Genomic DNA, 16,474 nt, shown 5'->3' on the forward strand with positions numbered 1-16,474 from the left:
AAGTAAAGAAACGTCGTTTTAATTACGGTCGAGGTAGGTTTGCTTTTCACTAACAGAACCCTAATTGATGTGCAACACATCTACAAAAAGTGGCGTTAGGTTTGTTTTTCATGAACAAAAAACAGGTTGTTATGTTGTACTGTTATACCACTGTCCCAGGTTAGGGGGAGGGTTGGGATCCCGCTAACATGTTCAATCCCTTCACATTATTTATGTATGTGCCTGTCCCAAGTCAGGAGCCTGCAATTCAGTGGTTGTCGTTTGTTTATGTGTTACATATTTGTTTTTCGTTCATTTTTTTACATAAATTAGGCCGTTAGTTTTCTCGCTTGAATTGTTTTACATTGTCTTATCGGGGCCTTTTATAGCTGACTATATTATATACGGTATGGGCTTTGTTCATTGTTGAAGGCCGTACGGTGACCTATAATTGTTAATGTTTGTGTCATTTTGGTCTTTTGTGGATAGTTGTCTCATTGGCAATCATACTTCATCTTCTTTTTTATATGATTTGCTATGCATTGACAACAAGTCAATTATTAGTAACTAAGTGCACAACTAGGTTTTAACTTTTGAGTCGTAGTATTGTAATTATACTATGCAAGATAACTTCATGGGAATTGGTAACACGCATTTATACGGTTCTGGCATATTTGTGTTCTGTTATCACGCATTTTTCTGGCTCTGCGATATTAACACGTATATTTATGTTTCATTATATGGTTTAAGTTGGGAGAGTTTTAAAACGAATGATTATTTTACTACTTTTTCAGAAAATGAATGAAGTAATGCATTATTTCTTTGAGTTTCGGTTATATGAGTCAAGTTATGTGCAAATATGTTACGAAATCTGTGACATATCCCATTTACTGTAACTTGACCTTCAGGAAGCAGCAATACTATATTTTGTACAAGATACTTTCCCCATTTAGACGGAAATACGAATAAAAACGAGTGTCTAAACTATTCTGTACTCGTGCTACAAAACTATTTGCGACTAACATCTTAGAACGCCTAATATAACATGGCATCCAACACCTATTTCCTAATCCAGGGACAGTAATCGGAGTTCTGATGCATCAATGCCTGTATTCTGTTCTATTTCAATCAACACGAAAAGTTAATTTTAGATCTTTTGCCAACTGACTTTACATCATTAATTTATGAAAACAAATTAAAAGTCGCCTTGGTACCATCTAAAAATCGATGGTATCGTTATAAATCTAATATTACCAGTTTTTAATCCAAAATGTCGGTAAACGCTGTCGTGCCTACGCAAAGCTCATGTAATCATTGTAATATCTTGTTTGTTTTTGCCAAAGTTGCAAAAGTTAGGAGTTTCTAGATTAAATTGTTGAATGATTCTAAAGTGTGAAACAATTGTCATGTTTTATGATGACGTCTCAATTTAGTTATTTCTTTGGTTAATCCACTATAAAATGTGGGAAAAAAACATATAGGGGAGATTTTAATTTTACAAAACCAAATCCTTCTTGTCAAGTATATTGCGCTTTTATAAAATATAACCGGTCATGCCAGGTAAATTGCGCTTATTTTTTTACAAACTGGAACCTGCACTGTAAAGTATATTGCGATTTAACAAAACAAAATCATTCTTCCAGGTTTATTGCGCTTTTTAGAACCTTACAAAACAAAATCATTCTTGCAGGTATATTGCGCATTTTCAAAACAAAACCATTGTGCCAAGTATATCACGATTTTCAGAACCAAACCATTCCCGCCAATTATATTGCGCTTTTTCAAAACCAAACAAGTCTTGCCAGGTATATTGCGTTTTATTTATTTTTAATTTGTTTTAGAAACTTCTAAAACTTACTCAAATCTATCAAAATTGCAATTTTAAGCCATTGTTTTGACTTTTATAATTTGGTAAATAGAACAAAGTAGATGATGTGCGATTGCCAATGAGACACCTATCCAACAAAGTTCATATGAACCAAATGTAAGAAACTAGACATGTGAACTAGTCATAAACATTTATGTTCCCGGTTACACACGTAAAAGTACACATATGAGGCTTTGACAGGAAAAATCAAGATATAAGTGGTGCTTAAGCGCTGTAACTATTGTTCAATACCTGTGATGCATGTTTGGTATTCTGCGGAGAGCTTACAAGAATCAAATTAGATTCAAAAAATGACATGAATAAATTCGGTTATTTTTCTCCGTCATTTCCTTTGGTGGCTGCTATATCATCCTATTAATTATTTTTTAAATCTCTTGTGGGATATTAACTTGCAATTTCATGTCCTTATCTGTTAAAATGTTAAGAAGACTTCCGTGATGAAAACTTTAAAACTAGCATTAAGCCAAAAAATTACATTTTTATTGCAAGTCTTCTCTTCTGTTCTTTTGTATTTTAATTGCATTAAATACATAAAGATATACTTTGATCCCATTAACAAATGTCATCTAATTCCAGGTCCACAAAGGCGTCCTCAGAATCAATATTATGGAATGTCTATATGCAAATGGCTATCACAATCACATTTTACCTCTAGTGGAGGCATACACACCAAAGCTAATATTACATTTGGTACAAGGTTTCATAATTAATGATAAGCGATATGTCAGCTTATCTGAAGTTTAATATTTCGAACGACATCATTTAAATATCATTACGCTGTTATCTACGTCACAAGTACTATCACAGCCATAAACTGGAACTATATTTCCGGTAATCTTCGACTTAATACGGTAATCATCGTCAAAGTTCTTGGAGTATAGTTATGTCAAAGATTCAAAGATATGTTTGTATGACAGACAGTACAATATGTTTTGGATGCTAAACTTTTAATATCAAATTCATTGATTGTCGTTATAATTCTACAAGCTTTTGTGTATTCGGCGGAGACATACAGCATCTAATTGTGTATTCGGCGGAGACATATAACATCTAATTGTGAAAATTGATTCTTGTATTTCGTGTTTTTTCTAACCTTCTTTGTCTTATGCCTTTTTTTTTTACCTTGTTGACATATTTGTTTGTTTTTATAGAAATTGAGATTATAACACAATGTTGACTGTTGTACTCATATTTTTGACTTTTTCCAAATTTGTTTGACACATCGTTTTCAATATAATGGCGGTTTTTTATGTGAATGTCATACAAGTGAGAGGTTTAGCCACCATTTTCTACAATAAGTCATGCCTATACCAAGTCAGGGATATAGCTGTTGTTATCCACGAGTTTGATGGGTTTGAGCTTTTGATTTTGTCATTTCTTAGGGACTTTCCGTTTCGAATGTTCCTCGGAGTTCAGTATTTTGTTATTATACTTTTTAAGATCAATTAAAAAAGGGACGAAAGATACCAAAGGGACAGTCAAATATAATACAATGTTTATTCTATATTAGCTAGATGAATGGGGATGGTTGAGGTCTCACAAAACATGTTTAACCCTGCCGCATTTTTACGCCTGTCCCAAGTAAGGAGCCTTTGGCCTTTGTTAGTCTTGAATATATTTTTTATATTAGATCATTTATGTTTTGGAGTTTAGTCCATTTTTCACTGAACTAGTACTTTTTTTATGGGTCAGCTGAGGTCTCACAACTCTAGATGCGAGATTTTCTCGCTGCATTGAATATGACTAAAAAATATTTATCCGATAAGGCCTTAAAAGCCATGTACGAAGTCCTGAAAATAGGAAGGATGTATCAGCTTTCTGTTAAATGTCAGCCTGACCTTTTTGACAAAATGATCAAGCCCATTCTATTGTATGGGTGCGAAGTATGGGGCTTTGGTAATAATGATATCCTGGAAAAGATTCATTTAAAATTTTGTAAAATTCTTTTAAACTTGAAATCCTCAACGCCAAATTATATGGTTTACGGGGAACTAGGTCGTCATCCGGTCGAAATAGATATTAAAGTTCGAACAGTACTATTCTGGGCAAATTTGATGTCCGGTAAACAAGCAAAGTTTTCCTTCATATTATATCAACTTTCTCGTCATATGAACGATCACCATAATAACCAGATAAAATGGATCCTGTTTATACAAAAAATATTTCAAGATTGTGGTTTCTCATACATATATGGGAGTCACAAAATTATGTTAATAAAGAATGGTTAAAAACTGTTATAAAGCAGAGATTGCTAGATCAATATATTCAGAACTGGAATTCCCTCATTCAAAATTTACCAAAAGGTATAAACTACAAAATTTTTAAGAAAAACTTAGAATTCGAAGAATATTTTTATATTTTGGACTTCAAAGACGCTATTGTTTTTTGTCGATTTAGAACGACTAATACTAAGCTGCCGATTGAAACAGGAAGATGGCAAAACGTGATCAGAGAAAACCGCTTTTGCAGTCTATGTAACAATCGACAAATAGGTGACGAATATCATTTTATATTTGAATGCAATTTTCTATCAAAAACGAAAAGAGTTTTTAACTGCATATTTTACAAAACGGCAAAATACAGTTAAATTCTCTGAACTTATGTAAAGTACAAGAAAACCAGTTCTGAAGAAGCTTTGTTCTTTTATAAAAAATATAATTACTAGTGTTTGTACTCCTAAGCTTGCTAAAATTTAAATGGTGTTTCAATACAATTTTCGAAGTGCTTTTGATTTTTCTAAGCATGATGGTGAGAGTTTTTAATGACCTTGAATGGCTATACAGCTCTCGCACGGTCAGAGCATGATGCATTTTATCTACAAATTTGCAACATTTAACAATTAAGTCTTCGTACACACCGGTTTTCGTATTGTCATGGAAACTTTCAATAAAAAATATTGCCTTATTGCAAATATTTAACTTAAAAGGAGATGTGATAATATTGTTATTAAGACAACCTTCAAACAGTGAACAAAGGACGAGACCAATAGGTCACCGTATGGCCTTCAACAATGAACAAATCAAATACCGTGTAGTAAGCTTAACAAAAAGAGTCAGACACTCATGTAAAATATGCGTTTAAGTTAAAAGTACTAAAAAAAAAAAATTGTCCGTTTATAAATCAGCTATTTTAACATGTATGAACTGAGTTTGAAAACTGATTATTTTTAAAAGATTAATATGCCACTGTCAGCTTTTCTTTATTTATTGTTTAAAATTTAAAGTTATTTGATAATCTTTAATTTGCCATGCTATGCAGCACCTTTTTTTGTCTTTCTTTGTCGTTATTGTTTTTAATTCCTTATTGTTTATTTGTTGTTTTTAAGTGTGATGTACATTATTGTGTAGTTCAGCCATGACAGATTAAGGTTTAAACAAGGGACAAACAATGGTTATAAAACTGAGTATACAGATGACGAAGCCTTAACATTACACTCAGAAATGTTATTCACTTTAATTATACCGTGGCGTATTCTCGAGAGAAACAACACTATAATATACACTTGATCACATTTCTAAGGAAACACGGAATTATGGAGAAGTAATGATGTTTTAATCCTCGTTTTATTCCATGGTTGTACTAATAGCCATGCAACCTTTATTTTTCAGTATCCCATTTTTTAACTATAAGTATCTTTTTGCCTTTTAATGATTTCATATCAATAAAACTAATGAAATGAAAATGTTGTAAATTAGTTTAATCGTAATGTTAAAAGCATGGTTAAAATTCCAAAGTAATTTTTCTTGAAATTCATTTTCAGATAGTACCAAAATACCGTCAATTCAATATTACGTGAGCTATATATGCAATCATAAAAACCGGTTGTTCAATTACAAGTAAATTCACAAAAAAAATCAGAAAGGACATATTTTCGCATAGAAAATTAGTCTCCTTCTTGTAATGCCATGAATCCAGGTGCTGATTTTGGAAAGGGATACAGGATTCAGAGGGAAAGAGAGCGATGGATAACAAGACAAACAGTTGATATCACAGGATTCAGAGGGGGAGAGAGCGATGGATAACTAGACAACCCGTTAATATCAGATGATAGAGAGGGGGAGAGAGCGATGAATAACAAGACAAACAGTTGATATCACAGGATTCAGAGGGTGAGAGAGCGATGGATAACAAAACAAACAGTTGATATCACTGGATTCAGAGGGAAGAGAGCGATGGATAACAAGACAAACAGTTGATATCACAGGATTCAGAGGGGGAAAGAGCGATGGATAACAAAACAAACAGTTGATATCACTGGATTCAGAGGGAAGAGAGCGATGGATAACAAGACAAACAGTTGATATCACTGGATTCAGAGGGAAGAAAGCGATGGATAACAAGACAAACAGTTGATATCACTGGATTCAGAGGGAAGAGAGCGATGGATAACAAGACAAACAGTTGATATCACTGGATTCAGAGGGAAGAGAGCGATGGATAACAAGACAAACAGTTAATATCACAGGATTCAGAGGGGGAAAGAGCGATGGATAACAAGACAACCCGTTAATATCAGATGATAGAGAGGGGGAGAGAGCGATAGATAACAAAACAAACAGTTGATATCACAGGATTCAGAGGGGGAGAGAGCGATGGATAACAAGACAAACAGTTAATATCACAGGATTCAGAGGGGGAAAGAGCGATGGATAACAAGACAACCCGTTAATATCAGATGATAGAGAGGGGGAGAGAGCGATAGATAACAAAACAAACAGTTGATATCACAGGATTCAGAGGGGGAGAGAGCGATGGATAACAAGACAATCCGTTAATATCAGATGATAGAGAGGGGGAGAGAGCGATGGATAACAAGACAACCCGTTAATATCAAATGATAGAGAGGGGGAGAGAGCGATGGATAACAAGACAAACAGTTGATATCACAGGATTCAGGGGGGAGAGAGCGATCAATAACAAGACAACCCGTTTATATCAGATGATAGAGAGGGGGAGAGAGCGATGGATAACAAGACAACCCGTTAATATCAGATGATTGAAAGGGGAGAGAGTGATGAATAACAAGACAAACAGTTGATATCACAGGATTCAGAGGGGGAGAGAGCGATGGATAACAAGACAACCCGTTAATATCAGATGATAGAGAGGGGGAGAGAGTGATGAATAACAAGACAAACAGTTGATATCACAGGATTCAGAGGGAAAGACAGCGATGAATAACAAGACAAACAGATGATTTCACAGGATTCAGAGAGGGAGAGAGGGGGCGATGGATAACAAGACAAACAGTTGATATCACAGGATTCAGAGGGGGGAGAGCGACGGATAACAAAACAAACAGTTGATTTCACAGGATTAAGAGAGGGAGAGAGCGATGGATAACAGACAAACAGATGATTTCACAGGATTCAGAGAGGGAGAGAGGGGGCGATGGATAACAAGACAAACAGTTGATATCACAGGATTCAGAGAGGGAGAGAGCGATGGATAACAGACAAACAGATGATTTCACAGGATTCAGAGAGGGAAAGAGGGGGCGATGGATAACAAGACAACCCGTTAATATCACAGGATTCAGAGGGAAAGATAGCGATGGATAATAAGACAATCCGTTAATATCACATGATTGAAATGGGGAGAGAGTGATGGATAACAGATAAACATTTGATTTCACAGGATTAAGAGGGAGAGAGAGAGGGCGATGGATAACAGATAAATAGTCGATTTCACAGGATTCAGAGAGGGAGAGAGAGAGGGCGATGGATAACAGATGGATAACAAGACAACACGTTAATATCACAGGATAGAGAGGGAGAGAGAGTGATGGATAACAAGACAAACAATTGATATCACAGGATTGAAAGGGGGGATTGCGATGAATAACAAAACAAACAATTGATATCACAGGATTCAGAGCGAAAGAGAGTGATGGATAACAAGACAAACAGTTGATATGATATGGGAAATGTACGCATGATATACCTTACCACTAGACATCAAATTACAAGTTAGTTTGAGGCAAAAAAATAACAACCATAATAAAGGTGAAGTTACAAATTGTTTGCAGTTTGAGTTCGGTCTTTCATCTGCATACTGAAATATTGACATATTTATCGAGTGAAGGCTCACTCGGGACTAATAATTACCCGCAGTGACACCCAGTGATAGTCGTCAAATGTTCAATTCCATTATCAAATGAATATCTTATCTTTCACCGGTATTAATGTATATTGAGTTTCATGAGTTTCATTTTCTTTTTCAAACCACAGCGAGTATTTAACTATACTTCATATACATATGTTCTAGAATACATTGGTGTTGAGAAGGAACAGATTCAATCAAAGGTGATAAAATCTAAATATTTCGAAATTTCCTCTTTGTTGAATTGTTTTGGGTATTTGTTTTGTTATCCTGGATATCTTTTTCGTTGTCCTTTTCATATTTTTCTATGGTGTAACCAAGGTATTTTACGATGACGATTAAACTATGTGTGACACAATAAAATTTTGGTTTAACCTACCAGAACAGCGTTATTTATAAGGGTTGACGGAGGTATGCATTAACACTTCAATAGGGTACTACATATATTTCCCAATCCCATTATTACTATTCCCGACTCATCTATGTACCAATGTTGTCATTAGCTAAACTTATATCCAACAATTATAGTGTAGTTGATGACTTATTTCAAAACAACAGGGTTTTTACTGTCATTATAATGGTTCTTGAATTGGAATAACAAAATATGAGATCCCATTCTGAATCCGATATCAGTCTTATGTAAACGAGAACAACTTAAGGATGTCTGCTGGTCATGTTTTTGAATTCTTGTCATATTTTCGATTTTCTCAGGTTTTATCCATCCAAATGTATTAAAAAAATTTTTACACGACACCCCACTTTTGTCTTCATAAATCTGTTCAATAGATCATTTAAGATTTAGTGATCCGGCGGCATGAAATCCTTGTTATTTTTTCTTGGTTTAAAGGGTAAAAACCAATTCCAATGTTAACAAATAGTAAAGTCTAAAGAAAACCCTTTTCCCGCCATTTTCTAAATGTCTCGTATTTTGAAAACTACACACGAGACTAATGATTTTATTACTTTATTTTGTTTAAATATCAAAGTTGTTTTCATTTTAAGCAACCACATGAAATCCTTGTTATTTTAAATTAGATCAGCAGACATCCTTAATCACATCCGAATACCCACTCTCCTGATATATAATATTTTACCAGATGATAAGCATGAAAAATCGAAAAGAAAAAGCAATAAAAATGTCATATGAGAAGGAAATAACTACAAATGGGGAAACATTGCAAGTTATTACGTTCTATGTCATTTGGTCTCTGGTAGAGAGTTGTCTCATTGGCACTCATATCATATCTTCTTATTTTTATATTGAGACCCTATTATCTTACCTAAATACATATATTATTTTCTTTCTTGCTTTCCAGTGGGAAATATTTCATGCATATTCAGTACAACCAGACTTTCAGAAGTATCCATATTGTGCAGAAAACATATTTTTAACGAAGAAAACAAACCGTCCTCAACTATCCTCGTAAAGCGCATACCTGCCAAAAATTCAAAATTACCATTGCGGGTTTAGCGAGCAAGATGGCTGTCATAGTCCAACAAACATTTGCTTCTTCATATTTTTACAATCCATCAGTCATGTTAACATTGATTATTTTGTTTTAAAATGTGTTCATAATTGTTCTTTCGAAATTTCAAATTGGGAGCATCAACGGGGGAAATCCCCCGTAAAAGTTACATTTGTTAGGTACAAAATTCAGGCGCAATAGTGTGTGTAACGTCAAAGCTACAGACAAAGGATAGATAATAAAAGTCTGAGATTATTGACATCTCTATCTCGTTAGGTTTGAAATGATTAGTTGAAAATATGGACATGATTCTTTTAATCATCTCAGACGAGTTTCAAAGTCAGTCAAGGACATGAGAACTAATGAACCAGTTTGGTCATCTGTTAGATATTGACTGTGTGTGTTGAAGCAATGGGTTATGGAGTCAAACCTCAAAGGGCATTGTACAGTAGAAAAGACCAGCATTACAACTAAGAAGACGTTATGCCATATAGCAAAGTTGAACATAATTTGTGATCTGAAATTATCGTTTAATAAATTATAAAATCTGGAATGTCATTTGTACTCATTGAACAAGCTATTGTTTTGCCTCTTTTCCTGAAATTGTATAACTTTAAAAAAAAAAATTGATCGATATGAATAAGCAATACATGATGAGGTTAAAGGTTAAAGGCAATTTCCTAGACATTAGAACCAACTAAGTGATAATTAAGTTTTCAGATCATTATTGATAATCTTTCTCGTAGTTAACTTTTATTCATTCATTTCAGATTAGTATTGATTAAATACATATGAGTATACGCTACAATCAACTGTCAAAACTACAACGATATACAAGTAAACGCTACAATCAACTGTCAAAACTAAACGATATACCATTACACGCTAAAATCAACTGTCAAACCCTAACGATATACCAGTACACGCTAAAATCAACTGTCAAAAATACAACGATATACATGTACACTCTAAAATCAAATGTCAAAACTAAACGGTACACCAGTAAACACTAAAATCAACTGTCAAAACTAAACGGTATACAAGTGTAAACACTAAAAATAGCTGTCAAAACTAAACAATATACCAGTACACGCTAAATTCAACTGTCAAAACTAAACGATATATCAGTCCACGCTAAAATTAACTGTCAAACCCAAACGATATACGAGTACACGCTAAAATCGTCTGTCAAACCCAAACGATATACCAGTACATGTTAAAATCAACTGCCAAAACTAAACGATATACCAGTACATGCTAAAATCAACTGTCAAAACTAAACGATATACCAGTGCACGCTAAAATCAACTGTCAAAACTAAACGATATACCAGTGCACGCTGAAATCAACTGTCAAACCCAAATGATATACCAGTACACGATAAAATTAACTGTCAAAACTAACTGATATACAAGTACACGCTAAAATCAACTGTCAAACCCAAACGATATACAAGTACACGCTAAAATCAACTCAAAACTAAACGATATACCAATGCACGCTAAAATCAACTGTCAAACCCAAACGATATACCAGTACACGCTAAAATGAACTGTCAAAACTAAACGATATACAAGTACACGCTAAAATCAACTGTCAAAACTAAACGATATACCAATGCACGCTAAAATCAACTGTCAAAACTAAACGAAATACCAGTACACGCTAAAATCAACTGTCAAACCCAAACGATATACAAGTACACGCTAAAATCAACTCAAAACTAAACGATATACCAATGCACGCTAAAATCAACTGTCAAACCCAAACGATATACCAGTACACGCTAAAATCAACTGTTAAAACTAAACGAAATACCAGTACACGCTCAAATCAACTGTCAAACCCAAACGATATACCAGTACACGCTAAAATCAACTGTTAAAACTAAACGATATACCAGTACACGCTAAAATCAACTGTCAAACCTAAACGATATACCAGTACACGATAAAATTAACTGTCAAACCTAAACGATATACCAGTACACGATAAAATTAACTGTCAAACCTAAACGATATACCAGTACACGATAAAATCAACTGTCAAACCTAAACGATATACCAGTACACGATAAAATTAACTGTCAAAACTAAACCATATACCAGTACACGATAAAATCAACTGTCAAAAATTAACTGATATACAAGTACACGCTAAAATGAACTGTCAAAACTAAACGATATACAAGTAAACGCTAAAATCAACTGTTAAAACGAAACCATATATGATATACGTTTCTTTTAATAAGAAGAGTAGATTGACAATATAAGGTATTAACTTGTAATGTAGGGACACTGTCCTAGCTAAAGATTGTCATGCTAAACGCTTCGTCAAAGGTTGTCAGTTTTATTTCAATATAAGACGAGGAATATGGTTATGATGTCTGATGATTTCTCTGTTAAATTATCGGCTTGTCTTGACATAGGAAAGGAATACAAAGAAAAGTGTGGAATAAGTTAATGAGCGTGCAACCTTACGAGACAAAATAAACAAATATATTTAGAATCCAAAATATGAAAAAAAACCGAGAAAAAGTAGGTATACTTTGCCGCTTTTGATATTTTTGGTTTTTTTCATCCCAAATATCTTTTATGGTATGAATTCCACTTTTTCCGAAGTTAGCGAAGATTTTTTTTGTTTTTTTTTGTTGTTGTATTGAATGTTTATGTTTCCAAATTATTGTTGGTTAAGGATACTTTCTTTTATTTGTTGGATTTTGTATACTTAAAAATTTAGACCACGTTTTAATTAAATCAAGATAGTATTTTGGAAAATTTTCCATTTGTAATCCACGTAAATCCGAAAAATATCACAATTATATTAGATATCAAACTTCTGTAACCACAATTTGGCTATCATGTTTTGATCTTAAAATCTTTTGCAGACTTTTGATTTGTTTGGATTTAACGAACGAGTCTATATTGATCATAGTAGGTATACTTTACTTCAACGAGAGATCAACCAAACTAAACATGAAACAATTGAATGACATTTAGAGGTCAATAGACGGTTTTCAACATTAGACCAACGCAAAAAATGACTAAGCTCTAAACAACTAAGAGTCTGAAAAAGCTGTGCGACACCTAAAGATCTGCAATCAATACCGAATCCTTAAAGAACAAAATATTAATATATGTGACTAGGGATAATAATTAAGGGCTACTAACTATGATCCTGAAAAAGGCACATAACAGAGGGGTCAACATAGCATTTGTTTAGCCCTCAATCCTCACTTTTTAACCTTGATGATCGAAATATTAAGTCACATAGTAAAATGTACAATATAACTCATCCAAGGAAAAAGAATCTTGCAATAAATAAAAAACAGCATACATTCAAAGATCTTTCCTTATGTGGCTGTATCATGGACAAATGCCTCTTTTTCATGAGTCTATCTATTAAAAGCGGACTAACAGAATTGTTATTGTGAACTGTTTTTGCAATGCAACTACTTATGTTTCTTTACATGGTTCGAAGAAAAAACTGTAGCTGGAATTATACGTATACGGTTCAAGTACTTTTAAACATTTACCATGTGTGTATGTGTGTTAAAGGTGTTGTACATTTCATATTCTACACATTAAAGGAAAACTAATGCTAAAACTTCATGATCTAGAACCAGGTCTATATACTACTAGTATGTGATATTGTTATTGTTTTGTCTATCTACATTTGTATTAACTATTTGTATAGACCGGTAAGTTCGATTTCTAGGACATCAAATTGTACAATTTCCATTGAGTCTTCTTAGAATCAATGTATTTGTTTGGAAACGTGACATGGGAATGTTTATTGAGTTCTCAACCTTGCCTTAATCTCATTACCATGTAGTTTAATTTCCCAGGAATATATCATATTTGATTGAGACTAATGGTTCAAAGTAAATTATACATATATTGATCTCACATTGTAGGACTAAATTTCAGATGAATTAAATGTGAATTGTGGTGACACAAATTTTTGATCTGGGTTGACATCCAATTTGCCAGTATCCTGAAGTGATGTACAAATTAAGTGAGGAAATATTTTACCCGAAAGAAAGCTTATGTTTTATATATATTCTAGCTGGCCTAGTGGTCTAAGGTTTTGGACATTGATGCTACGATCACACAGAAGCATAGGTTCAAATAATCCTGAGGAAAGGTCTCAAATTTTGAAGCCGTTTGTTTGGTGAAATGTTGCTTTTAATAAAAAAAATTATCGCACTTTAAATATTGTTTTAACATTTTAATATTTACATACTAAATACTAGAAGTGTGTAACAATAACTTTGTTAGACAATTTATATATATATATCTTTACGAGGATAGTTGAGGACGGTTTGTTTTCTTCGTTAAAAATATGTTTTCTGCACAATATGGATACTTCTGAAAGTCTGGTTGTACTGAATATGCATGAAATATTTCCCACTGGAAAGCAATAAATAAAATGATATATGTATTTAGGTAAGATAATAGGGTCAATATAAAAATAAGAAGATATGGTATGAGTGCCAATGAGACAACTTTCTCTGTGGTCTAGCGGGACGGCTGCAGTGCAGGCAATTTGGTGTCACGATATCACAGTAGCATGGGTTCGAATCCCGGCGAGGGAAGAACCAAAAATTTGCGAAAGCAAATTTACAGATCTAACATTGTTGGGTTGATGTTTAGACGAGTTGTATATATATACACCCATCCAATAATGAACCCAAATAGTATTACTGATCAATAAAAAAAGTCTTTTCTATTTGTTAATGTTATCTTGATGAAGGACATTACGTCCATTAATTAAAAATATTTCCCGGTTCCCCCGCTGAGTATCACTCTCAGTGATTGTTCATTTTTAATCACTAGAACTGTCATGCAGGTTTAAATCTTCGAGATTGTGATCCGACTGCCTTGTTGGCAGGATTCTTATTTACAGGACTCTTGTTTCCATTCAGTTCAGGCGAATTTAGAGTGACTGCTTTGATCAGGTTAATAGTTAATTTATTGATGTTTTTTGCTTAACGTCCAGTGGCAAATATTCCACGCATGTTCCAGACGAAAACAGGTTAACAATAAATATGTATGGTTGGTACTGTAATCCGAGATCAGTGAAAACATAGATGAACCATTCTAGAATGTGATGGACATTCTATTTTTGATAATTTTTGGTGGCATTACTGATGTTTGTTGAGTGATAATTCTATGTACAGCATATACCATTTTTTTTTAAATCAAAACATACACTAAACGATTAAATTTTATCTCAAACACTAAAAAAGAAATAGGTTATAAGAAACGATTTTAGACCCCTTTTGAGGGGAATCCGTTGACAATTGAGATTGACGTTTCAAACAGTATGAAATGAGAGAAAGAAGGTAAAACCCAACGATTATGGTTCATGGTTTAAACAGTATGAAATTAGAGAAAGAAGTAATTTGAAGATGAAAACCAACGATTGTGATCGATGGTAGAATGAAATGAGAGAAGAAAAAAACAGGGATTACGTTTGACGGTTTTAACCGTATGAGAGAAAGAAACTGTTATCAGGACTGAATATTGACTTCACAAAAACACAAGTTATTTGGTTTGGGAGCAAAACATATAGTACAGATACTTTTTGATACAGAAATCTGTCCAGGGGTGAAATAGTAGGATTAGTATTGTTTTACTTAAATATCGATTAAAACATACTTGAAAAACTTTATAGTCGCCATTATAAAAAAAAAAATTCAAACATTATTCCTTCTAATGTCATTAGGAAATTGTGTTGTGCTGTATGACTTACTGATCAAAATGGTATTGCAGTATTCCTTTATAAAACCATTTTTTTCAAACTTCTCTCTCTCCCTATTTCTCTTTACTATGTTCTTCTTAAAGAAATTTGGAATTATTTAGCCCATCGTTTACAATCTATAGACAATTTTGGTCGATGTTTGTACTTTTTATTTGGAACACTTTCTAAATGTTCAATTAAATTCGGTTTATCTCTATATGTCCATTTGGATGGAATCAGCTCTTTGAAAAAAGAACATGCTCTAACCAGACATATAGGTCTCCGCTTCAACTGTGTGCTGTTAATTTTTTTATTAGATGTGTGTTCTTCGTTACAGAAAATGTATTGTAAAAAATATCTCTCACGTCATTTTTTATCACTCAAATTATTATAAGTCTAACTAAATGTTTTTTGACAACATTTGTATTTCAAATAAACAACGTACCGACGGTAGCTTTACACAAGGTGTTTCATGTTGTAACCCTCAAATGAAAACGGACCATGATATGTTAAAGGATATAGCTGTTCCTTATCTATTTCATGTACACGTGTTCAGAAGAACAGTAAATAACGTCAATGGAACAAATACAAATATACCAAAAAAAGGTCTAAATAAACAACAAAGATCACAACAACTAGATACAATATAATGGAAAAATTTGCAAAGAGAAAAACACCAAAAGAAAGACAGACTACGTGTGTTTTGTAACTTACGCTGTCCATTTGATCGCCGAATAATGTTTTCCAAAAACGTATTTTGTGGAGCCACGAGGCCCCTCCTTGCACCTGGCATTATTATGGATAATGAAGAAAACAATGAACAATAGAAGATTGTGTACACAAATTAACCCATAATTCCATATTAGTCAACTGTTAATAAATTTTCCGTTTTCAGTTGGATCAGAAGAACATTCTGGTCCAAAAAGCAAATTTTCCCAACATGTCTAAGTCATGTTTATTTTAATTTTCGATAGTATGTACATGGTCAAATCGGTTTAATAATTAATAACCATTTTGTTATTATTGCGCATGTGTCGCACAGGTGACGAAGCACCTGACAAGTTCGTTTGATACTGCTAATTCGCAGCCATTCTACAATAATATGATGTTAGTTGTTATGGTAACGTCGCCTATATTGTTATTGTCGCACACCCGTAACCGTTTCTGATAAAGTCTTGGCAAATTTTATCAATTCTTTCAATCAATGTAAAATGTAGCTGTAAAGGGAATTTTAAAAATATGATTTTAAAATATTTGCATGATTGAATCAATTATTATTGGAGACTGCAAAACG

General features: G+C 33.4%; 1 protein-coding gene across 1 annotated transcript in view; it reads right to left on the bottom strand.

Annotated features, from left to right (window-relative positions):
• Positions 1-16,222, bottom strand: part of LOC134712835 (potassium voltage-gated channel subfamily H member 1-like) — a 55,734-nt gene extending 39,512 nt beyond the window's left edge. Inside the window, exon 1 of the mRNA XM_063574792.1 lies at positions 15,895-16,222. Within this exon, the coding sequence (XP_063430862.1) occupies positions 15,895-15,973 (79 nt within the window). The 5' untranslated portion in view covers positions 15,974-16,222. The remainder of the gene's footprint in view (positions 1-15,894) is intronic.
• Positions 16,223-16,474: the final 252 nt, after the last annotated feature.

This window comes from Mytilus trossulus, chromosome 3 (assembly GCF_036588685.1).
Source record: "Mytilus trossulus isolate FHL-02 chromosome 3, PNRI_Mtr1.1.1.hap1, whole genome shotgun sequence".
Taxonomy (NCBI): domain Eukaryota; kingdom Metazoa; phylum Mollusca; class Bivalvia; order Mytilida; family Mytilidae; genus Mytilus; species Mytilus trossulus.